Here is a 24274-nt window from a genome sequence, read left to right on the forward strand (position 1 = left end):
CTATAACAAAATCACACATCTCCTCATATTGCTGTGGTAAGTTTTAATGAGTTGGCCACACTACTGGAGTAAAAAGTGCGCATGATACTTAATACAAATGTTCATATTGTTGGACTCAAAGCAAAACTTATATGTCCACCCTGAGCAGGAGGTTGACAATAATAAACTTATCCAGAAGGACAGCATACCCAATTAAATTTTGCATAGCAGGGGTACAGGCCTGCAGGGACTTTGTTAAACTATAGAGCAAAGTCACAGAATTTCATAAAAAAAAGGTCACTGACTAAAAGCTGAACATCTGTCAAAAATCCTATTGTTGCTATATATGTCATCATCTTTTCATATCTCCTCATATTTTGAAACTGTTCTCAGTTTGCAAACTGGTGTCCAATTCTGTAGAAACCCATCTGTGGCAAATGGTGTTTATAAGTTTAACTATAAGGTAGTGTGGATGTGATGTATAATGCACATTAGATTTTTAAAGGTTATATAAAATAGGTCATTTTAATTTATTTCAGGTTACCTTGAAATACAACAGATTAATTAGCTTTTATAGCTAACCTTGGCTCATTTACACTATTTTGTCTGTTGAGCACTGTCCCTCATCAAAAGAATAAACAAATGAAATGTGAGTACTATATTAAAGTGCAATTCTGATGTTATTGTGTACATCCATTTTCATAATACAATTATTCCACTGCGTTGCAAAGGGAAATGTTTTACTTTTAACTCCATTATATTTATTTGACAGCAGTACTTGTTAGATTTTTTACACACAAATGTAACACGCTTGATGAACACATCTTAAAAATTTTATGTATTTTCTAGAGTAACCGCACAACATTATATGAAGTAGTTAAAATAATCTCCACAGTAATGTGTAATCACTTACACATTACTGCATCTTTTCAAACCACATCAACAACACAACATGTGCAATAGTGCTATTGATTAATGATTCAACTTTTGCCTTTCATACTTTCATTTCCTTTCGATGATAACATTTATGGACTTTTACTTAAGTAAGGTTTAACACAGAGGATGTTATGTTTTCTTAATCTGTTTATAGACTAACTTTTCACCATTAACACAACCCCTCATTTCTAAATGTCCAGTAACAACCAACTTGTCAGTTTATGTTGCATCCAGCTGCACAGACAGCATGATCATCACCGGAAGTACAGCAGAGTAACTTTATATGTGAAAATATTACGATTAATCCAATGTCTCTTTAAATATATAAATATAATTTTCACCCATTTTACTGAAACACCCTAAACATGTCCTTGTATGGAAGCAGATCTGTGAGGGGTTAAAAAACTTTAGTATAACTTCCTCCTGATATAATAATAATAACAATAATAATAATATAGCACTTTTCCAAAAACAAGTTTATGCAAGTAAAGATTTAAACAAGTTATTACAAGACAATGGATCAAATTAAGCAATAAAACAAACTTTAAAAGTTTTAAAAAAAATCCTCTCTGTTTGTTCTAAAGCCTTCGATATAAAACCTAACCGTGAACGTTTGTCAACCCCTGCTTTTATTTTTGTAGCAATTACCGGAAACTGTATTAATTTTCTTAGCGTTTCAGTAGGATGGGAGCAGAGGAGGAGGAGGAGGAAGAAGAGGAGGAGGAGGAGGAGAGGCAGAGCTGGGAGTGCCATGCCCGGACTATCACACTGTGGACTGGTTTGACTTGTCACGGAGGCTTTCGGGAAAACAATGAGTGAACAGTAGGTGGTTATTATTATTTTTTAAATAAAGTAAATAAAATAAGAAAAGAAGACTGAGGTTCTGAACAACAGCGCAGGATGATGGCAGAGCGTCAAACGGACGCTGCGTTTGAAACGACCGGATCCAAGTGGCTGCAGCCCGTCAGTGACCAGCTGGGCTTCCCCCTGGATCAGGTACGATTCTCTGTCTGCAGCTGAGTCACAACGTTGGGTATTACACACATGATGTACAGCTCGCAGAGTAATGAATGAGACGCCTGTTATCTAGTGTTGTGTCACTTCTTCTCACTGAGACCTGCAGTGAACCCTCAGCAAACACACACAGTGCTGTTCATTTGAGAAGCTGGATGATTAAAACGGACTTTTTGTTGTGTATTCCTGAAAATTCATGATGTTTGTGCCTGAAAATAACTTTTTATTTTGTTGGCTGTGGGTTTTAAATTCTCCCGATGCCAGTTCATCAAAGATGCTGTGACAAAGTTTTGATTTATGGATATTTGTCTGTGTGTGTCTATTTTTAGTTTTCCAACACAAAAACTGCAAGTGCATTACACATTTGGACAGATGCTATATTAAGGTTGATAAAATGTCTTGTTGTATATTTTACTCACTCTTTAATCCACAAGACATGCTGCAATATTGTATTTCACATTATATATTGGATCTGTAGGTTTTTGTAACTATTGACATGTTGAGCTTATGTTATACAAATTCTGTATAGATAAAGAAAAGCTTATATGACAACATTTTAAAATTGGTCTACTTAAAGTTTACAGTGAGCTGTTTGATACTCTACCTGTAGAGCTGTACATCCTTATAGTATTGGGATGCTATTATTGATGGTGATTAAACAAGTGGGACAAGTTATTAGAACCTGTCACAGTTACAGCCTATGTGAGTTCTATGAGTTGTCTTAGTCTTTTTACTCAAAGCACGTGGCTTGTCGACTATATTTAGCAGCTGTGGACTCCCATCCTCGTCTCTGTCTCGCCCACACAGGTGAACTTTTTGGCATGTCAGCTGTTCGCCCTGGCAGCCGCCTTCTGGTTCCGTCTCTACCTCAGCCCTCGCCATGCCAACCCCCTGGTCAGACACGCTGTGGCCACGCTCCTCGGCGTCGCCTTCCTCATCTTCTGCTTCGGATGGTACGGCATCATCCAGTCCCCACAAAGTGCACCCCTCTCATATGACACTGCACCACATTCATATTTTCTACTCTGAGCCGATGCTGTGACTTGATGAGCAGCGTGTGCTGGGGGGAAATATGTGACTGTAGTTTACCACTGAGCACATCTCAGTTATCAATGGTCTACCTTCCTGGCGAATACACAGACGTCCAGTGAGCAGGGTCCAGCACCACAGGGTTGTAATCATAGGAGGACATTGAGGCTGCAGACAGAAGAAGTGCAGAGAAGGCAGATGCACATGTGGTGGCTTGAGTAACAGACCCCAAGGGGAAATGTGTTAAGGGTCTATTGGCACACACACCATCGTAACATCAGCATACAGAACAAAGTCCCATCATCTGAAATAAATAATACTGGTGATATACATTCTCTTACAGTGTTTGTTCTTTTCTACAGGTACTCAACTCACATCCTGACAGTGGTGGTTACAAGCTATGTGATTATTGTTAAAGCCGATATCGACAGTGTGCACAGGTGAGTCTTTGCCTTTCAATGGAAGACCGGCATAAAAGTCTGGGATATGGCTATGTTATGGACACAAAATGTTGCAGCACTGAAATGTTTAAGCACCGTCTCATTTCAGTGACAGTGGTGAAAAGATAGTTACTGTTGACTTGAGGCAAAACTTGTCGGACAAGATCAGCCCAGAAACTATTTAAGTCATAGGTGTGTGTGGTGGGTCGGGCAGATGGTTGAGTCCAGTTAATGACATTAATATTGATGAAGTATTTGTTGTGGTACTACGTTTTTCATTTTAATCTTAAAAAAAGTCTTTATTCATTGCTCATCCCCTTGGACCTTCCCATTCATTCACTCCCTCCCACACATTCCAGCACAGCAATGTAATGCACGGTGCTAGTTATCCTCCTGTTAAAATGTGACCTGAACTCAAATACTGCTGTTGAAGGGATGAACTTAATGTAAAACTCGTCCTGTAAGGATCAGCCTGACGTGCCAGCCAGACCAGTCTGGTACATCAACACAGATGGACGGTGTGTGCACAAGTCTTTTTGTGTCCTCCCTCCTGTCTGAGGTTTAACGTACATTTGTTTGTGTGTGTGTGTTGGCCTATATTCAAACAACTTGGCTCAAGCACATTACGGAAATGTTGTATTCTCTTCATGAATGGAGCAACATAAGTGTGTTGTGGTTACTGTAGGTCGCTGTGGTATTCATGTATAAAGGGATTACCTGCCAGCAGAGGAAGATATAAACAGTCCTGTTCTGAACACCTGCAAGAAAAACACAGTGTCAACTTTGTAATCATTCTGCTGTTAGTAGTTCTGACATCTAAGAAATTATATCTAAACAATGCTGTGCTGCCTCACAGCAAAAAGGTTCCAGGTTGAAATCCCTCCGGGGTCTTTCTGTGTGGACTTGGCATGTTCTCCCCCTGTTTGAAGGAGTTTTCTCTGGGTACTTCCAAAGTCCTATGACATGCAAAATGGGGTTAGGTTGGAAACTCTAAATTAACCATAGGTGTGAATGTGAGTGTTAATGTTATCTCTGCTGGGATTGGGTCCCCCCCCCCCGGCGACCCCCAAAGGATAAGCGGTACAGATAAAGGATGGATGGATGGATGGATAGTATTGTATGAGACTGTAGTAGGAGCTACCAGCGAGACTCGTTTCTAATGTACAAGTGCACCAATAAAGTTTGGTGCCACAAAAAAGTAATAAAATAAAATGATTAAAGTTAAATGATGTTGTGATGAATTAATTACATTTCCAAAGGAATTCAAAATTAAAGTAACAAGTATTACTTTGGCAAAGACACAAAGCTGCACTCTGTGGCTCATCTTGTTTGGTTTTTCATCCCTCCACATGCAGGTACTCCATGGTGACGGCTATGGGCTTCCTGACAGTGTGCCAAGTGAGCCGCGTCGTCATATTTAACTATGGGATACTGTCCACTGACTTCTCTGGGTAAGAAAAGAAAAAAAATCTGTCCCCTCACCATCTCTTTTCCTCTCGGTCTTAATTTGTGCCGCACCTTCACTGATGTGAGCGTATTCATCACCTCAGTTTTCGAACAGTTCTTACTTTATCAGTTGAACTGCTCCCCGGCCTTGTGTCAATACAACACGCTGATTAAAAAGCAGCAGTGGGAATTGTTCACAGTTGACATTTTCCAGCCGGGTAGAGAGTTAAGGTGCTCGCTGCCTCCTGCTCTGTAACTTTACTGTGTTAGAAACTAGGAGACAACAGTTTGCTTTTAAATATGCGTCTCTTTATTCTGAGTTTTTCCTCATTTAAATACCACATTTCCTCCAAGGATCAGAAAGAAGAAGTTAGCACAGTGGGAGGGGATTTCCTCTAACAGAAGACACACAGTGAATCGTCCGTCATTGCTCGTTATTGGTTAAGTGAAAGATTACATATTGAAAATGTATTGTTAGCTGTTCCGCCACAGCTGCTTCCACATTGCTAGGATGCTATTGCTGTGATAAAGATTAATTCTGTTAGCACGCCGCTTATCTCATTGTGGAACACCTCTCATTGAAAGTCCTCCCATGATTCACAAATTAAACACGGAGCTGCCAACACCTACGTGTGCTTCTGCAGAATAATGCCTGAGGTGGTATTGGTGGTTTTACTAGAGAAAAAAAAGTTGGAAATAACGTTTCTGTGTGTCTTAGTTTTTCTAAAGTTAACAGTTGAGTTTTCTGGCTCCTGTATTCAGCAGCGTCTTTACCCAGTTCTCCTGTGGATGAATTTTCTGGCAGCGTCAGTCGCTCTCCGCGTGACTCTAGTGACGAGCAGCCAGGCCTCTGACTCAGCCTTTGGTGGGGGTCATGTATTGAATAAAGATTCAGCTGCGTCAAGCTTTCAGATTGGACAGATAAATGGCTGTGAGTCACAGAGACGGTGCTCGTATGATCGTATGATGAAGATTATCAAGTACAGCAAAGTTTGAGATTTACTCTTTTTCTTTCTGGCAAAACAGCGAATGTAGGGAAGGGTCAGGATTGTGTTTCGTTGTTTTCCCTGTAGGAAGGTGTCATGCACTTAATCTAAAATCTGTGTCGCTCTCCCATTTGACTTCCAAACACTGCAGAACAGAAGCTAAACTGGGTCAACACTTTGGTCTTCGTGGAAAAACAGAGTGTGGTGGCTGCAGTGGTGCGATGCTGCACATACCAGCTGGCACCCTGAAAGCGTTTCTCTAAAGCCCGGTGCCAGCTCTCACTGAGCCAGCCCTGCCAGCCTCATGGCCAGGCCCCTCTCCCCCTTAGTTTTCCATGCTGTGCGCACAATGCGGGCCCCTCACACTGGCTCCTGTGTGTGTGTGTGTTTGAGATAGTTAAATGTGTGCTTGTGCTCACAGTACGTACACACTCACATTCTCTGGACAGAGAGGTCTCTATCTTTGAATGAAACTAGTGGGGGTGTGAATCTGTCAGTTGAGAGTACAGGACCTGAACGTCCTCCGCAGTTATCTCACTTGGTGGTGTCCATAAATGTGTCACTTGCCAGTGTGCGACTTAAAGGAAACTCACACATGACTTGTTCTACACTAATTGTATGTTCTCTTAAAGGTTCAGTGTGTAGAATTTAGTGACATCTAGTGGTGAAGTTCCATGTTGCAGCTGAACACCCCTCACCTCACCCTCCCCTTCCAAACATGACAGAGAACCTGTGGTAGCCTTCTGTTTTCAGAAAAACTCCAAACGTGTTTTGTTTGTCCAGTCTGGGCTACTGTAAAAAACATGGCGGCCTCCGTAGAGAGGACCCACTCCAGATGTAAATATAAAGTATTTATATATAAAGGGCCAATTTTAGGGTAAAGAAAACAACAATTTGCATAATTTAGATGAAACAAACTAGTGAAAATCTCACCAGGATTTATTTTTTATAAAATTTCTGCCAATAGATCCTTTTCACTGGACCTTTAAGTCAATAATATCAAATGGTATGGAAACAACTCACAGTATCTGATGGATGAAGTCATGTAACTGGCAACATTCTCAATAACATCAGCTTCACAAGATGGAGATCAGGTTGTCTGGTTTTAAAGAGAGACAGTGTTTAAGTGAACATTTAGATATTAATAATTGACCTGACAAAGCACTGCTGGAAAAGAACGAGGACATTCTCAAGGTAAAATAAATTCTGCTGCTTCCTACAGTGGCTCATCACCTCAGCCAAGGAGGTGTATTTGAATTGATTTCAATGAGTCTGTGTCGTTTGGTGCAGCTTCATTGAGTTTAAGGGGACTGCCCTTCTGAGTGCCATTCTAGTTAGCCAGTGTTTTATTGGGTGTGCTTTGTTTAAGGTCAGTATAGAAAATGACTTGCTTGCTGAGCTGTGATGGTCTTTACGTTTTACTTTTAATACATTTTAAATCATGGTTTCTTTACCTTGAACATCTGTTTTTGTAGATTTCTTAGTGACACTGTCAAATTCCATGGTACAGTTTTGTGTAAGTTAGAAATTTGAAAATGGTATTATGTGAAAAGATATTCAGGTTCATACATTACATGTTTATTCTCATTTCAGGATTCACTAAGTTTATTCCTCTGCTTTTTCTGCTCAGGCCTCTGATGATAGTAACTCAGAAGATCACCACACTGGCTTTCCAGCTCCATGATGGTAAGATAGAGGAAACACACACACACACACACACACACACACACACACACACACACACACACACACACACACACACACACACACACACACACACACACACCGATGTTGCCAGCCTTTACTGGTGGAGGCAACAAACTTCCACAATTACTTGACATTAAACATACGTTTTTTTCATTTCAGGTTTTCTAAACTAATATAACAGGAAAAGCTCAGGTGTTGCTCATAACAATTTCAATGCTCCTGCCAATGCATTATTGCGACAGTCATTGCGTCTTAATTCTAACAAGTACTTTAGTCAGTACACACACATGTAGTACAATCACTACACAGTATACTCACTGCCTTGTGTCTGATATATCTACTTTGCTCGCTCAACCTTAAAATGAGCTGCCATTTTGTCATGTTTGAAAATACATTGGTGGCCTCTGACCTTCTGCAACGGAGCCAAGATGGCGACCGTTGAGGGGGAGGGGTGTCCATGCTGCTATAATTGTCCTCGTGACACAGCAAGTGAATCTTTCTGCAGTAAATCATGGCACTGAAGCAGCTAAATGGATCCAGCCCTCAGGGATTTTTACTGGCAATATCTGTACCTCTCCTACTGTGAAATGACAAGGGGGCTCCCATGAAAAAGGCCCATTACTGTGAAATTGAATCATCCTGTAATAGGGGATAATAGATAAGAAAAGATTAAACAGGGTGGTGTCAGATTAATTAAAAGTTTTCAAACAGGCTTAATACTGATGATTCATCCCTTATTTTTCAGGTACGTGTAAGAAATCTGAACAGCTGACCCCGGAGCAGGAGCTTCATGCGATAAAGTAAGTTTTAAATATGGTAAAACAAACAAAGGACTTTTATATGTTGCTGTGTGACTTAGTTTTACTCTAAACCCAAACCTACTGTAAGGGTGCGTATGTGAGCAGAGAGGGTTGCCTCTGAATGAACGCCTTATTTTAAAGAATAAATAAATATAAATAACTTTCTTTTCCTTCAGCCACCAGGGACAATGACAAGGACATCATGGTGAATAGATTATTCATGTGAAAAAAAAAGCATGCTGGGAACTCAGAAAAGAGGCATCGTTTTGCATGAAAAACACTGAATTGTTATGCATGTGAATCAACACTCATCAGTGTCCCATGCATGTCACTATAGAAAGAAAATGAAAAATGTACAAGTAAGCACTTATAACACTTAGTGCTGTTCTCGTCCCGTAACCCTGGACATGTAAAGTTGGTTATTGTCTCATGTTTGATACTTTATTCTAAGATGCTTGTGCAGATTCTGTAGGGTTCAGTTTCAATTGTACCACTTGTATATACAAGCTTTAATGTAATAACCAGTAATATAGATAAAAGCTCAGCAAGTGGAAACCAACTTGATTTCAGAAATCAATAAACTTATTGAAAAGCACATTTCTTTATGATTTCCTGAGATTTGAGTATTTGCCAGAACAAACCCTGGTTCCCTTAAAGGCTGTAACTGTTCTAATCAGAGCCAAAGGAAGAAAAACAAAATCTAATTTATAACATTTAGATTGTCTCTATGTGAAATTTTATAAAGTATTTCTTTTTTTACATGTATGTACCCCTTTCATCTGTCATCAACAATACAGTTTTACACCATTTTTAATTGTAATATATTATTTAAAAATACATGGCATGCTTTCCTCACATTTCCAGCTCACTCAAACAAACACATAGAGCCCCATTGTTGCATTTCACCTGAATTGATCACTGTTTTATTACTGAAAATAAAAGGTTTGTTCCCAGGTTTGTTCCCTTTTCAGCGATTTCTTCTGTTGTTCTTTGTGCAGAGTGAAGCCGTCTCTCATCGAGTACCTGAGCTACAATCTGAACTTCCTGAGCGTCCTGGTGGGGCCGTGCAGTAACTATAAGGACTACATAGACTTCATCGAGGGACGACACGTCAGCCAGAGGCTCAGGCAGCACTCGGGGACGTGTAACGGACAGAACGGCTACGACAAGACGCCAAACCCATCACCTCTGGTAAGGTCATGAAAGTTTATCTATATATTAGTCAATGCACATCCTGGGAATATAATCTGTGCCTCTTTTCTAGAACAGTCATCTCTTAATTAAAGTTTAAGACTTTACAGTCACACATGCAGCAGACTGTCGCTCCATTGTTCTCCTGCATTGTCTGAAAGTGTCCCCGGCCTATTGTTTAATTAAACTCCTCCTAAAGCTGTAATTAACCCTGGTCCTTGTTGTTTGGTCTGTAACTTAAGATGTGTAGACGTAAATTGGCAGAAAAAGAAATGGCTTGTGTTGACTTGCTGAAATCAATGTGTCCCCGAGGGCCAACAGAATTTGTGCATCCAGTCGTGTACAGGTCCAATATGTTCCAGTTTAAAGAACATGTCACCTGAGCCTTAAGGGATATGGTGAAAGGTTCAGTGTTTTGTTTCTGTCTCTGTTCTGCTTTTTTTTTTATGTTTGAAGCTAAAGACTTGCACAAAAACTGAAGAAAAGAAACTGCTCTAAAACCCTATAACATGCATCACGTGAACATTAATTATGTAACACTTAATACCAAATATAACCAAATATAAGCATTACCACATTCAGTATCCTAAATAAAAAAGAAATAAATGGTTTTACAACTACAGAGGCTTTTTGCTGGTGCCACAAACTGGAGTATTGCATTCTTCACTTAGCAGTATTTTTACATATAATGATAATAATATTTATTAGAATTATAATAATGGGCCATGGCTAAAATAAATCATCACAAAACATCTGCATAATTAAAAGAGGTGTAAATAATCAAACTTTTGCATCCAAAACATACAAAGTACATATAACTGATTATAACTACTTTCATAAGTAATATATCTAATTTCCTCTGGTGCCAGCTGGACCTGATTTTGATGTGACCTGTATCGCCCACTTCTCATCATGTCTATTCGTGATGCACGTTTCCATCATGTTCCCCTGCAGAACGCTGTGTGTCAGAAGCTGCTCGTCTGCTGTGGCTGCATGCTGTTCTTCCTCACTGTGACTCGCTCGTTGCCCATAACGTACAACGTGGACCCCCACTTTGTCAGCCACGCCCCCTTCCTCACCAGGCTCACCTACGCTTTCTTCTCCATACAAGCAGCCAGGCCCAAGTTCTACTTCGCCTGGACACTGGGTGAGCACAGAGTCTGTGCACTGCCAATATAAAGAGGACATACACTATTATTGTTATTGCCATGTAAGACGTGATTTTTTTCTTTTCCAGCCGATGCTGTGAACAACGCTGCAGGTTATGGTTTCATGGGGATGGATGAAAATGGAAAGCCATCATGGGATCTCATCCGCAACCTCAACATCATGGGGATCGAGGTACCGTCATGGAAATTCATTTGGGTCAAAGACCACCACTGACGATAAGAGCACCCAGTCACTGTTATGTGTTCCCTGTTTTTTTTTAGACTGCAACCAGTTTCAAGACTTTCATTGACAACTGGAATATTCAAACAGGAATTTGGCTCAAAACGTGAGTTCTGCAAAATATGAACTCATGCACACAGAAAACATTTTCCTTTCCATTTGACATACACTCTCATGCACATGTTTAATTTCTCTCTTCTCCTCAGTGTGTGTTACGACCGAGCCCCCAAGCACCGGTTGGCGTTGACGTTCATCCTGTCTGCCCTGTGGCACGGCGTTTATCCAGGCTATTATTTTACATTCATCACCGCCATCCCCATCACCATGGCAGCACGAGCAGTGAGTACCTCACCCCCTCTGGAAAACAAAATGAAAAGTCTATAAATAGGACAGTCAGTATTTTCTCCAAATGTAATTTTGATAGCTTTATTACATTCCCAGCCCTTGTAATTATATATTTATATAAAGTTTGTTATCGTAACGGCATTCTTGATAATATATAAGAAGTTTTAGAAATGTGTTTTTGTCAGAAAAGACGTGTACCTGTGTATGAAGGGCTTGAATTGACTTTTTATTCCCAAACTGGGGTCTGGCTGTTTCTCTCTTCTCAGTGTGTGAGGTAAAGACGGTTTAGCAGCATCTCACTGACCTGTTGAAGAAAATACATGTTACACCACAGCAAAATATAACATACAGAAACCTTTTAGTCTAAATTCATTGAAACTAAAGAAAACATTTAAAGGAAGATAAAAAGAACATACATATTTAACTTAACATCAATAGTGTAGTTCAAGTACATCAAGTGTGAAATAAAAGAGTTATTTATCCGTCTGGTTCCATCTTTCTCTCCCCACCAGATAAGGAAGTCGGTTCGTCACAACTTCCTGTCGTCCACAGACTTGAAGCTGTTTTACGACATCCTAACCTGGGTGGCCACTCAGCTCGCCATCTGCTACACCGTCATGCCTTTCTTACTTCTTGCAGTAGAGCCCACTTTGGTTTATTACAGGTACGTCCCCCGTATTTAATTATGTAATCAGACCTGGTTCACGCTTGATGCATTCGTGTGACTGCATGAGTTTGTGTGATGCAAAAACAATCCATCATCTATCCACGGACTCCAGTTCAACGTCTTTGACCGAAGCAGAAGTTGTGACCTTGCAGACTGTTGATGCTTTTCTCACACAGCACTTCTGTGGGGGTTTTTTTGTTGCTCAGCTAAATGCAACAAACAAAGGAGCTCCTCTTCTTGCTGCTGTTTTGAGATCACAATCTTATTTTCTACAGCATGTGAAGAATGTGTCTCTGTATGCCTGTCTATACTGAAGTTTGAACAAAACTTTAAATGAGAGGATTTGATTTACATTTATACATTATATCCATATGTTTGTTGGCCTCTTGTCTGTATCTGGGATATTCATTAATATGTGCTCACTTTACAGTCAAAGAAAGTATTTCTGAGGGTCCCACAATCTGAAATCATAACACTCTCATATCACTAATTATGATATATATATATATATATATATATATGAATTATTATATTAATTTCAAAATGTCAGAAAATATTGATAAATTCCAATGGGGGTTAGGGTCAAATTCCCGAGGACCGAAATGAACTGGACTGAAGTGTCCAGACGTCTTAGTCAGACAAAACAAAAGCGCAAGGATTTTCAGGTAAAGAAGAAAATATTAGAAATTATATCCACATAAGAAGCTGGAACCAGAGAATTTTGATGCTCTTTCATAAAAAATGTCTAAATTGATTAACAAGATATTTGCAGATACATTTTCAGCTGTTGTTTTATGTTCTTCTACTAACTGATTTATCGACTAATAATTGCAGTCTATTGGCGACTCGCGTATATTATGTTCAATGATGTTTTTATGTTTTGACAGATATTCCACATTTGGGTTTTTAACAGATTTTGTCTCCTGCTGTACTCTGTAATGTTCTACATCAGTTTAGTGCATTAATGACAACGTTACACTCGCTGTTTCCTCCTCTCTTTCTTAGGTCTATGTACTTCCACGTGCACATCATTAGCATTCTGGCTGCGATCGGCCTGCATCAGAAACACAAAGCCAGGGACCCCTCTGCCACCACTAAAACACACTCAGCCCAGTGCCAGCCTGTTCACTCCAACAACAACGACAAAGTAGACTGAAACCCCCCGCCCCCCCCCCAGTCACGTTGTTTCAACAGGCGCTCAGTGCACGGTGTGAATATCCTCCAAGGGAAACCATTTCTGAGACACCATACAGGATTTGAACCTTTGGCACTGGATGAACACGGGAGGAGCTTTTCTGCCATATTATAAGATGAAGACAATACATGAGACAAGCTCAGTGGAAAGACTGGAAAGAAAACTTGCTGAAGGAATATCTCTGGTGCTACCACCAGGAAAAGAACTGACCTCCCTCAACTCCCCCACCCTCTGTCCCCTCCATGCCCATCTCGACACCGGGCCGCCCGCTCCGACAACAATGTCACAGTGTGAAGAGAGAGAGGAGACTCGCTCTCCTCCCCTGTCCTCTATCACCACCGTCCTGCCCACTGGTGGGACGTCAGCCAGCGCAGTGGGAGAGCAGCTCATGAAGAGGGCACGAATATCACGACGCACACACAAAAACACTAACTCATGCATAGACAGGCACTAGGAAACAAATTTGCACATATTTTCTCTTAGACACGCTTGCACTCGGTCACACTCTGCTGGAGCACAAAGGCCGCCCTTGTGAGGCTGCAACAAAGAAGCATGCCATAGGGGGAGAGAGAGAGCCTGTGTACCCGTTGCACCCACTATGCCCAGAGTGTGTGTCTGTGTGTGTCTCTGTGTCTGTGTGTGTGTGTGTATGTGTGTGTTGGCCTTGCCATATAAAAGTGTGGACTGTGTCGTTATTCCTCCCACTGGGTAGAGAGTCACTTGAAATACATATTAGCCCATGCAGCTCTCAAACGATCCTTTGAAACCACTACTATAAAAGTGTTTTTAAGACGAGATGACAGCTCCTCCTGGTGAGGAGACTCGACCTTTCTCTAAACACTTTGTTTTAGTTTCAATGGATCATGCTACAGCCGTGAAAAGGCAAAGGAAAGGTTAAAAATATGTAAAACATCAAATAAGTTAAGCGACAAGCTTTAGCTCATGTCAGTTTGCATCTCACGCCAATATTCTGATATTTATACGATTAGGAAAATGGTCTGAATAAGACACTGCCATGTAAATAGCATTGATGAGCTTAAACTGAGTAAGATCATACTCAGAATAAACAATGATCAAGTTAAGACCTGGAGTATTCTGACCTTTGTCACATTTTGTAGACATGTATATGTTTTAATTGCCTATAAACGTCCTATTGGAGTTTTTACAGCCCTTTGCCACATCGACATGACCGTTAACAACTGCCTGACAACGACAACCGATTTTGAGTGTAAACAAGTAGTAGGATGACATATTGAGCCCTAATCAGACTGTGCTCTGTATCATGTAGGAATAGGAATGGAAAATAATAATTGCAATAATGTCTTATTCAGAATAAGGTCAATAGTTGGAACTAGTAGTCAATAGTAGTCACAGACACATTGTAATATGAGCATAGAGAATAGAAAACAAAAGGCTTTTCCAATAATGTAATCATTCTACTTTACTCTAAGTGGTGTCCCTCTGTGCTGAATCAGTGGGGAATGTAATAGTGACACAGTTCATAATGTGTTCGTACTTATTATTTAAACGGTGCCTGAAGCCTGTGATAGTGATGCAGAGTAATTGAACAGAAAGCTGCGGCCGAACTGAGAGGAAATACATTAGAAGTTTCTCTTTTTTTTTTTGTGAAGTTGTCCACATAAAGTGAAAAATATGACCAAAAAGTAGAAACTTCGAACTCAGATGTGTTTCTTGTCAGTGGCAGCTTGGTGCTGTGTTCATTCTCTGGTCTGTTACTGAGAAAGAACACATTAAGAAAACTGTCGATTACCCGGAGCTGGGCCGCAGCCGCAGGTTGAGACGCCTGCTGCCTGTGTGAACTGTGTGAACTCTGCTGAATGAAGGTAATGAAGGTGAACCATGTGGGACTGACTGAAACGGCCACACTGCAGCGTCTCCCAGTGCAGACTCACACCGACCATGAGCTCAACACTAATAGTACAGTTTCTCAACTAAATTCAAAATCCTGTCACTTCACCTGGGTTTGAGTTTTGCACAATCACAAGACGGTGAACCGGACGTTGATTTTTGTGATTCGCAAAAACGACGCCTTCACGTTTGTTGTATCATTAATTATGAGTCTGGTTTTTTTTCGTTATTGAGTCTCCATTCACGAGAGGTTCGGGTGCACTGGGAGTTTTCACAAGCGACTGCACAGTGGCCTGGTTATTGATGGTGCTATCTGCTGCAGGCTAGCATGTAGGTTAGTTACAATGCATATAGAATTATCTATAGAGTTAACAATTATTATTAAATATATACCACAGGGGAAATATTCCAGATTTTAGGGGGAAAACCAGTTTTGGTAGCTATGTGCAATTTAACCTCATGTCAGTCTCCCTCAGCCAATTAGACCAAATCACTTTCTTCTTTTTTGTTAATTATTTTAATATTTAACTGCACATTGGTCCCTCTCAATCGAAGTTAATGAAGTGTCAGTAGTGAACAGGGATCTGTAGTCATTTCAACGCCTGAAATTATTAACACCCAGATGGATCGAACACTGGCTGCACCTAAACTCCTCAAGAGGTGTGTGTGTTTGTGTGTGTGTGTTTGTGTTCCCAAGTATGCCTTTGCCTAACTGCTACAGCTGCAACCTTTATTGTTTTTGTTCTAGATAACATGTTCATGTGTCTGCATGTGTTTTAGTGCAGGGACATTAGTATAGAAATATAATTTATGAATGTGTTATCAGAATGAGCAGCTATTTCAATGACTTAATACTGATTATGAAGATATTTGTATGTATTTTACATACGTGTGATGAATTGTACTGAATGTGAGAGTCGGCACTGTGTGTGTGATTTTTTTCTTATTACCCCACTGTTCCATTTTAGTATTGTTCCTATGGAGGAAAGAGTGAGTAGTATAGAAAAACGATGAGTAACAAATAAAGCTGAAATGAATCAGAGTTTTTATTCATGAGTTTGAATTGTCTTATTTAAAAATTTAAGGCGAACATGTATGATTTGAAACCATGTAATCAAAAATAGTGTCTTTTAGAAACCAGTAAAACCTCTGTGCAATAATACAAAGTGCCATTGAAATGTATTTGTTGTTTTTAACCTGTTAACACAGGACTCAAGTCAAACCTCCTCTACGTGACACTGGTCCCAAGCTGTTTAATCTCTGATGATCTTCTCAGAGTCGCTTCCTCTCTGTCCCTCGTGTCCCCTGGCTGTTCCCGTCTGACTCAAATATACCTGTTAGTGTGTGTGTGTATGTGCATGTTTTCATCCAGTGTGTGTTCGAGGAAAGCTAATGACAACCGGAGGGAAAGAAAATGGGACGAAGATGACAACACGCAACAGTGAAATATATACGGATTGAGCTGAAGCCGGTTCGAGGCAGAAAATTTGAAGACATTCCCTCAAGCTGATCTTAAGATATCATGTTCAAGAAAAACATAATCGCACTTTGTGAGGCCACCGTGACCTTGACCTTTGACCTTTTGCTATAAAAGTGAATGAATCCTTGAGTCCAAGTTAATGTTTGTGCCAAATGTGAAAAAATTCCCTAAAGTAGTTTTGGAGATATTGCATTCATAAGTCAAAAAATGTGCTTTGTGAGGTCACAGTGACCTTGACCTTTGACCTTTGAACACCAAATTCAATCAAATTCAATTCAGGTCATCCTTGAGTCTAAGTCAGAGGTCTTCAACAGGGGGTCCGTGAAATTTTTGGTTGATTAGACAATTTTATTTTTTTTTTAAAAAAAAATTTCCACAAATTTAAATGTCTTTAAATACACATTGACATGAATCCAACATATTGTACCGAACGGATAAATGGAGGCAGAAGACGTTATCTTTCAGTCAGCAATGCACACATATACTGTATATAGTAGGGGGTCCCTGCTCCATCTCTCCATCAGTTTGGGGGTCCTTGGCCTGAAAAACGTTGAAGACCCCTGATCTAATTGGTTCGTGGAGTTTGCTGAACTCATTTAATTCACAGCAGCATCAGGTCAACTCCACCTGAACAGAGGTCGACTCAAGCAGGAAAAGTAATTTCACCAACCAAAATCTCCTACGTATTCCTGTGAGCTAAGAGGATACTGAAAATTATAATGAGCAGATATCTCATTTGTTAACTTCAAAAATCTCACCAGCCTCAGTTTGTAATAAAACATGCCTCAATTTCTTTGATTTAAACTTACATTTAAACATGCTAAAAATAGAAAGAGACAAGTGTCATTAGCCATTAAGAAAAGGAACGTGTAATGTTTCCATGCAGAGTGTAATGTTCACACCGGACCTCATGTTTGCAGCCATGTACTAATTCATAGAAACAATCTCTGTTCTCTCATCTTTTTACTCATGTAAAGAGCTACTTATATTTAATGCATCAACGAAAAAAATGCCGTATATCAGACAGAAATCAGGAAGTGATGCAACCAAGAAGACAATGTGTTTTATCTGTATGAAAATGTACTTTTAAGTTCAGAATTTATGTTGGAGCACTAGAGAAAAGAGAAATTCCCATTGGTGTAGACATCAGTTCAAACCTCAGTGATGTGGGTAAAACCCAAGAGTTAAATCCAAAGATGTATTTCTAGTTCTAGAGAAGATGAAGCTTCAGAGGTTTTGATGCAACAGGATATAAAAGCTAAAAATGAAAACCAGTCTCATTTTCATTGCACAAGACCCAATAGATTTTAAGTGGTGACCATAGAATGAAGAAGTATTTTAATACGAGACAAGGTCTTTAAACACTGAAAACAATAAGACCTGAAAAATAACTTGAAATTTCTCCTGCATTTTTATGAACCAAGCAGCCAGCTTACTAATACAGAAATAACAACAGATATGAAATAAATTAAGGTTCCAAAATATGCATTAATGCCCCTGCACTAATGAGGCGAGACTTCTTGATTTAACACTTCACCAGGTTTTATAACAGATAAAACCACATTAACTCGTGATAATTTATCAACTCGGAGCTTCTGTCAACTAAAGATCCTCTTTGCTTTTCTCCCACTAATACTAATAAGTTAGATGATGCACAGGGAATCTAGGAAAAAGGTAACAGCTCCAAATTTATATATATTTTTTTACCATGATTGACTATGAAGACGGTTCTAAAGCACAGAGACGGGCAATTTACGTGAATGATGCATCGTAAGGAGGTAAATTGCTGATATTCTTCTGCTGCTATCAAACAGTCATCTATCCATTACTTTCTGTTGATCCGACCCAAACACCGTCCATCTCTGCATTTTGGACATCCCAGCAGATCTGTGCAGGGAAATAGATAAAAGATAAAATCCTATTTTTTAAACTATGTGTGTTTATCATGAGATTCAAGAAATATGAATCCAAAATGTGCCTGTTAATCCAGCCAGTCATATTCCATCCCCTCCACCACCTCATATCCTGCTGCAGCAAGTTATTCCAGAGCACACTCTAGTCTTTTTCAATTATTACAAAGTAAACATGTACAATAGTTTTTTTTTATTAGCAGTGCATGCAAGGAAATCAAGCAATGAGATCAAAGAAAATCCTAACTACATAAATCTTCAATTCTTTGTTTCATTTTTATCACTGTTCTGCACAATATAAATAACTAAAACAATCTCATACAGGGCAAAGTCTCCTCTGTGGGGGTGTTAGTGTTTTCAGAGCAGGTTTAGTAATGCACTGTCACACACAGCAATCAGATGGTGAGTCCTTCTTGTTGCTGCTGGAAATATAGTGACAAATGTGTTTTTGTGTTGACAAATATATTCTTTTCTTAGCATTGTCCCCGGAGATAAATAAAGAGAATATACAGTGGCAACATATATGAATATTAGAAGAAAAATAAATACGTTTTTTGGGACACGTGGCTGCTTCATTTCAACTTCTAAACAGTCTAAAAGGTGTACACAACAGTTTTCAGTTCCAAAAAAGTGATAAGATAAATTAGATAATCAGTAAAGAGCTGAATCAAGACCTGGATTGATGGAAGTATTTCATCATCTTAAATACGCCCCTTCTGCTGCAGTGTTTCTAGGCGAGCAGATGCTGCAGATTACAGTTTGCAGATCAAAATAAACGATTAACAACATTAATTATAGAGTTATGAAGTGATAACTTCAAGCTCGACTTTGAGGTGGTTTGAATACTAAGCAGGGGAGATACACAGGTGATGAATGACACCTGTATGTGTTTGAAATACAACACAAACCTCTTTCAAATCTCAGCCAGTGGAGGGCAGTAGAGCAGAGACACTGCTCATCAAGGTGCAGAGGGAGAATGTGTAGTTGTGCGTTAGTGTTGAAAGCAGCAGCAGCAGATTTCTAACAGAATCAAACGGGGCAATAATCATAGTGTAACACGAGCTGGAGCAGAGGCTTGCTGCTGTCTCACCCTGGCAGAGGTTTCGCTGTAGCTCGGTTAAATGTCGACTGGTGCAGAGCAGGACGAGATCAATCTCATGATGTTGGGGCCAGAGGGTCAGAGCCAAATGGGACAGAGGTCTCAGGTGGTTCAGTGATGGGATTTATTATCTTTCTGTCGCTGCTGCTCTTCCGCTCTCCCTCTCTCTCCTCATCCAGCTCCACTCTTCTGGAGAAAGTAACAGACTGCTCTTTAGCAGCACTGCGTCCATCTGGTTGCACACAGTAAATATTAGAATGTTGAGGGGCGAAATCATAAGTATTTAATATAAAATGAATCACCGACAAGTAACAAAAAAACTATCTGGAGCGTGGATGAGGCAGACTGGCAAGACTTTTTAAGACTGAGATATATTTGTAAAACTGAAAAGTTACAGTACTTGTACTCTACTCGATACTGTATACAGTGTTTATATATATAACATATATATATATATATATATATAGTATGCAAATTAGATTTCTCTCTTTGTATGACTCAACACCTTCAAAGACTGATTAGGAAACACAGGAGAGGTCTTTAAATGTCCTTAATGCTTCTGAATCAAGCTGAAATGCACCGTGTGATGGTGTGAATCTTTTCAGTCTTCGGTTATTAGTGACTGACGATATACACAAAACCTTCGACGTCAAAAAGCCATGTGACCAACTAATCATCTTTGCCAAGGAGGTTATGTTTCTAATGTTTGTTTGGTAGTAGGATTACACAAAAACCACGAAACTGATTTCTATGAAATTGTGTTGAGAGATGGGTCATGACCAAGGGAGGAACCCATTTAATTTTGGTGCAGATCCAAATCAAGGGAGAGGATCCAGGATTATTTTGTCACTTTCCTTTCTTCGGCATTTTGTGATAGTTTTTTTTTCTTCCAAGAGTTATGTTGACACAGAATAATTCATGGATTTTTATTTATGATATTTATGAGTGTGCATAATTTGGTGCAGATCCAAATAAATATGTGGATCCAGTGAATTTAAATGTTGTTTCATGAGGGGACTGTGGGGCCTTGGCGAGGTAAGTGCTCTACTAAATGCATGTTTTTTTCGGAATTATCTCCGATAGCGTAGATTCCAAACTTTACTGTGATACTTCGAGGGGCCCTAACTTTCATTTAACCTGCTTGCCATCTCACCCTCTCGTTTTATACTTCCTCCATTTAACAGGGTAGAGAAAGAGGCCACTGCAGAGTGTGTGTGTCAGATAAATCAGTTTCAGCCTGTGTCGGTCAGTCAAAAACGAGGTGAGGTTATGGTGCAATAGTTGACGTAGCAGCAGTCCAATGAATAAACAGTCTCATGTCTCTTCAAGAGACGGTCAGGTCTCTGTGCTTAAGTTAAAAATGTACAATCAAATAATATCTAAAACCCTTTTCAGAATACCTTCCATTGTTAGAATCAGCCTCGCAAAGTGACAAACATCATCAGACTGTGTGAGGTGTTCACACACTCCGGTCCACCAGGCGAGGCCAACAGTCCCAGGTTTAAGTATTCGAACGGATTCCAAATAATATTTGTCCTCAGCAAGTTGACAGTTTCAGTTTTCGTCGCTCTCAGTCGGAGCAGGTGGCGACTCCGATTTCTCCTTCCCCTCCGTCTGGCCCTCTTTTTTCTTGTCGTCGTCCTTTAGGAACAGAAGAGGGAACATGCCCAGGATGCAGCCGATGCCAACGCCAATGGCTTTACCCTAAAGATGAGAGAGTGGGAGCAAGGAGAAGTTTATTCTGGCAAAACACATGTGAACAGCATGCTTGAAATCATAAACACAAAAAAAAACAAATTTCAGCCATGAATAATAAAGTAACCGTGGTGTTTTTACTTTGCTTTGTTTTGCCTGAGAATTTTAATTAGTTTGGTCTAAATTCACCAAAGCACATGAACTTCATCATCGTTGTTTTGTACTAAACCTTTTCATGCCGCTTGTGTTCTGCTTAAGACTTTAAGACTGAAAGGCTGAAGACCAAGCCTGAACTGCTCTAAATGTACAAACTGTTTGACACATTGATTTCCTTTTACACTTCAACGTGTTTTTTTTTTATACGCTTGCAAAAAAAATAAAACAGGTCTGAACAATTGACGGGGCCTTTCACAACCAGCCAGGAGCCTTTTAGCGTAGCACAAATCACTCAAGCTTATTAAAGCTAAATACATTACACACTTCAGCAGTCACAGCATATTAAAAAATCATTCAGGTCTAATTTCCTCTGCTCCGTTTGTCACTGTACGGAAACCTGATCTGGGTGGATTACGATACGTTACACAATCAATACAACCAATTGAATTCTCCCTGCTTAATTAATATCAACTCAGACAGAGTGTTTAGTCTCAGTCCTTCATACACGTAAAAAAAACAAAACAGGAGACATGCATTTAGGTCCTGTTCTATAGAAGACTGACGGACGCACTCAGAGAGCTGATGCAGATTACACAGTTATAGGCAGACAGTTATAGATTGGGGGCTTTAGTAGTAGGAACAAACCGAATGAGAGCTGACTCTGGTCTGCCACATGTCCACCTGCTTCGGGTTCAGGTCAGGAATCTGCATCCCCAGCCGAGACGCTAAGGCCTCCACGTAACCTGCCAGTCTGTGAAGAGAGGGAGCGACAGACAGGGAATAGAAACAGAAAGAAGAAAGTTAATAATAGGACTGAAACAATGAGTCACCTCTGTTCACTGAACCCTTAAGGTGCTGGGAGAAACTGTGATAAATTGAGAAAATAATTAATTGCAACTTTTTTAAAAGGTCACTACAATAAACATGAATCAATTACAGAATCAATTTGTGAGGGAAGGTGTTCAGACAACCACTGGTGGCGTTAAATATAATCTCTATTCCCAAAGTGTCTCGATCGCCACCTGGTGTCTGGCTGCGGCATAGGTCATAGACCACCATGTTAGTGGATGGTCTATGACAAAGTGCATGTTAAATACATTTTTCTCAAAGAAGGTTTAAGTCTTATGTTTAAGTTTTATCACACTATGGATAGTGGGAGGACGAGGAGACGTGCCGTCCAACTTTATTTACAGTCTGTGCTACATGAATTTGAAGCCCTTTGCTCAAAGCAAAAATGGCCACAAAGACTTTTGTTAAAAATGGAAAACAAAAGGGGCCCACACCATGTTGAGATTGGACTAATGCTAAAATTCCTATTGTGTGTCAATGTTCTATTGCTTTTGTTGCTTTCACCTAATAGTTTCCTCTTGATATTCTTTTCTAGTCATGATCCATTAAACCACCGATGGGACGACGCTTCCCCCGTCAGGGCAAAGTTGTCAAAGTTAACGACAAGAGTGATCGATAATAACGGCAAACAAAACAAAACAGATCAGCAAATTAATGTTCTGACTTCTTGTCGCTGCCATCTTTCATAAACCCAGCGGGGTGTCGAAGAGGAGAGGGACAGGAAGAGGAAGAGGAAGAGGAAGAGAAAGAGGAAGAGGAAGAGGAAGAGGTTCAGTGTGAACAGATCAAATCTGTTTCAGCACTCTGCAGTGGTTTACACAGAAGACAAAAGGTTGATATTCTATGTCCATGACAAAGCTCTATCTCAAGTTTAGGATATAAAGTTCACAGTAAAGTTCAGTAAAATGAATAAAATCTATGAAAAAACTATTGAATGAATTTAAAAAAAGAACCCTCACAGATAGAAAACATAAAGATTGTGAGACATATGTAATGACACAATAAGGTTAAGTTTAATAAGAAGGCAGAATTGTAATTTCATGATTGTATTGTCATTTGTAGAACATTTGTTTTAATGTTGTTGTTTGGGAAATCACGATGTAGCAACTACAAATTCTGAACATAAGCACACAAATACTGTAGAATCTGAATATTTAAATATAACATGAAAAACACCTTAGCTTCTGGCATATGTCACAATCAAAAATCTGTGCAAACATAACTTCATTCAAAGATTTTATTCTCCAACCTCAGCTGATGATAAAAGTTTCATTTTGAGTGGAGTGCTATGAGCTGTGGTTTCCCTCAATTAGTTCTGACCAGACCACAGAGGAGCACAGGCAAACGGGCTGATATACACACATCACTGAACAAACTGCAAAGGCAAACACAGTTACAGCTTAATTACCAAAACAATAACACAAATAATAATAATAGTAATTGTTTCATCTGGAAAGCTGCTGTTCTTTACTGACAAGTGTCTTGTCATGTGTCCACTGAGTCTGCTCAAAAACAAACTGTCAGTACAGGATTTCACTGCCTCAGTCATAAACACTAATGGATCCTCAGTTCACTGCTCTCACAAATAAGCTGCAGCTTGAGCTGTCGAACTCAGGGGATTGATAAGTAGTAAAGAGCATATTCAAAGCAAAGATAGGGAAACAGTATTTGTGTGTGTGTGTGTGTGTGTGTGTGTGTGTGTGTGTGTGTGTGTGTGTGTGTGTGCGTGTGCGTGTGTGAGGCTGAAGCTCACAGCCGTTCCTCACAATAGAGCAGAAAGGGGAGAAATATAGATGAATAATGTCACATTTGTTTAAACTGTTTTGCTTTCACTACACTAATGAAATACAAACTCATAAAAAATTCAAAAGCCAGCCGCTGTGTTCATATACAACCTCTGATGTGTGCGCCTACGACTGAACAGTGACACACACTCCTGCCTTCAAGTCAATTTCACACACTTGCAACAGCAGAAAGCAAAATAAATTAGGTTGGCATCAGAAATAAAACGCTGCACTACTCAAAACCCTACAAATGATGAAATTCACTGAGAGTATACGATCAGATGAGACCTGGGATTCTTCCATAACAT

At 39.7% G+C, this 24274-nt stretch overlaps 2 protein-coding genes across 4 annotated transcripts in view; one reads left to right on the forward strand and one right to left on the reverse strand.

Annotated features, from left to right (window-relative positions):
- The first annotated feature begins 1604 nt into the window (after window positions 1-1604).
- Window positions 1605-16035, forward strand: mboat1 (membrane bound O-acyltransferase domain containing 1). 2 transcript variants are annotated; one of them, XM_035164799.2, is made up of 14 exons: window positions 1618-1737; window positions 1810-1911; window positions 2737-2882; window positions 3321-3398; window positions 4754-4849; window positions 7461-7516; window positions 8283-8337; window positions 9336-9528; window positions 10483-10675; window positions 10766-10869; window positions 10959-11023; window positions 11124-11256; window positions 11775-11926; window positions 12935-16035. In XM_035164799.2, exons 2-14 carry the CDS (start codon window positions 1816-1818, stop codon window positions 13083-13085), a joined length of 1518 nt encoding a protein of 505 aa, XP_035020690.2. In that variant the 5' UTR covers window positions 1618-1737; window positions 1810-1815; the 3' UTR covers window positions 13086-16035. The 2 variants fall into 2 exon arrangements, with proteins under 2 accessions (XP_035020691.2, XP_035020690.2); XM_035164800.2 differs by having other exon boundaries at window positions 1605-1911.
- A 2522-nt stretch (window positions 16036-18557) lies between these two features.
- LOC118114259 (transmembrane protein 65) overlaps window positions 18558-24274 on the reverse strand; it is a 37889-nt gene continuing 32172 nt past the window's right edge. Inside the window, exons 7-9 of one of the 2 annotated variants that reach the window (XR_004697436.2) lie at window positions 21979-22084; window positions 20593-21186; window positions 18558-20556 (exon numbers count right to left, since the gene is read on the reverse strand). Coding sequence is in view for 1 of the 2 variants with exons in the window: in XM_035164604.2 (XP_035020495.1) it covers window positions 21037-21186; window positions 21979-22084 (256 nt within the window). In the remaining variant the exon portion in view is untranslated. Of the gene's footprint in view, window positions 21187-21978; window positions 22085-24274 lie in introns of both variants that reach the window. The other variant, XM_035164604.2, reaches the window with a different exon arrangement.

The sequence above is a fragment of the Hippoglossus stenolepis genome, chromosome 8 (assembly GCF_022539355.2).
Source record: "Hippoglossus stenolepis isolate QCI-W04-F060 chromosome 8, HSTE1.2, whole genome shotgun sequence".
Lineage (NCBI taxonomy): Eukaryota > Metazoa > Chordata > Actinopteri > Pleuronectiformes > Pleuronectidae > Hippoglossus > Hippoglossus stenolepis.

What these genes read in the sequence shown, in the direction of transcription:
- mboat1 (XM_035164800.2), top strand. Translation starts at nt 1,816, where the DNA reads ATGATGGCAGAGCGTCAAACGGACGCTGCGTTTGAAACGACCGGATCC. An exon ending in TGGGCTTCCCCCTGGATCAG is followed by an intron (nt 1,912 to 2,736) that starts GTACGATTCTCT and finishes TCGCCCACACAG; the next exon opens with GTGAACTTTTTGGCATGTCA. An exon ending in GGCTTTCCAGCTCCATGATG is followed by an intron (nt 7,517 to 8,282) that starts GTAAGATAGAGG and finishes CTTATTTTTCAG; the next exon opens with GTACGTGTAAGAAATCTGAA.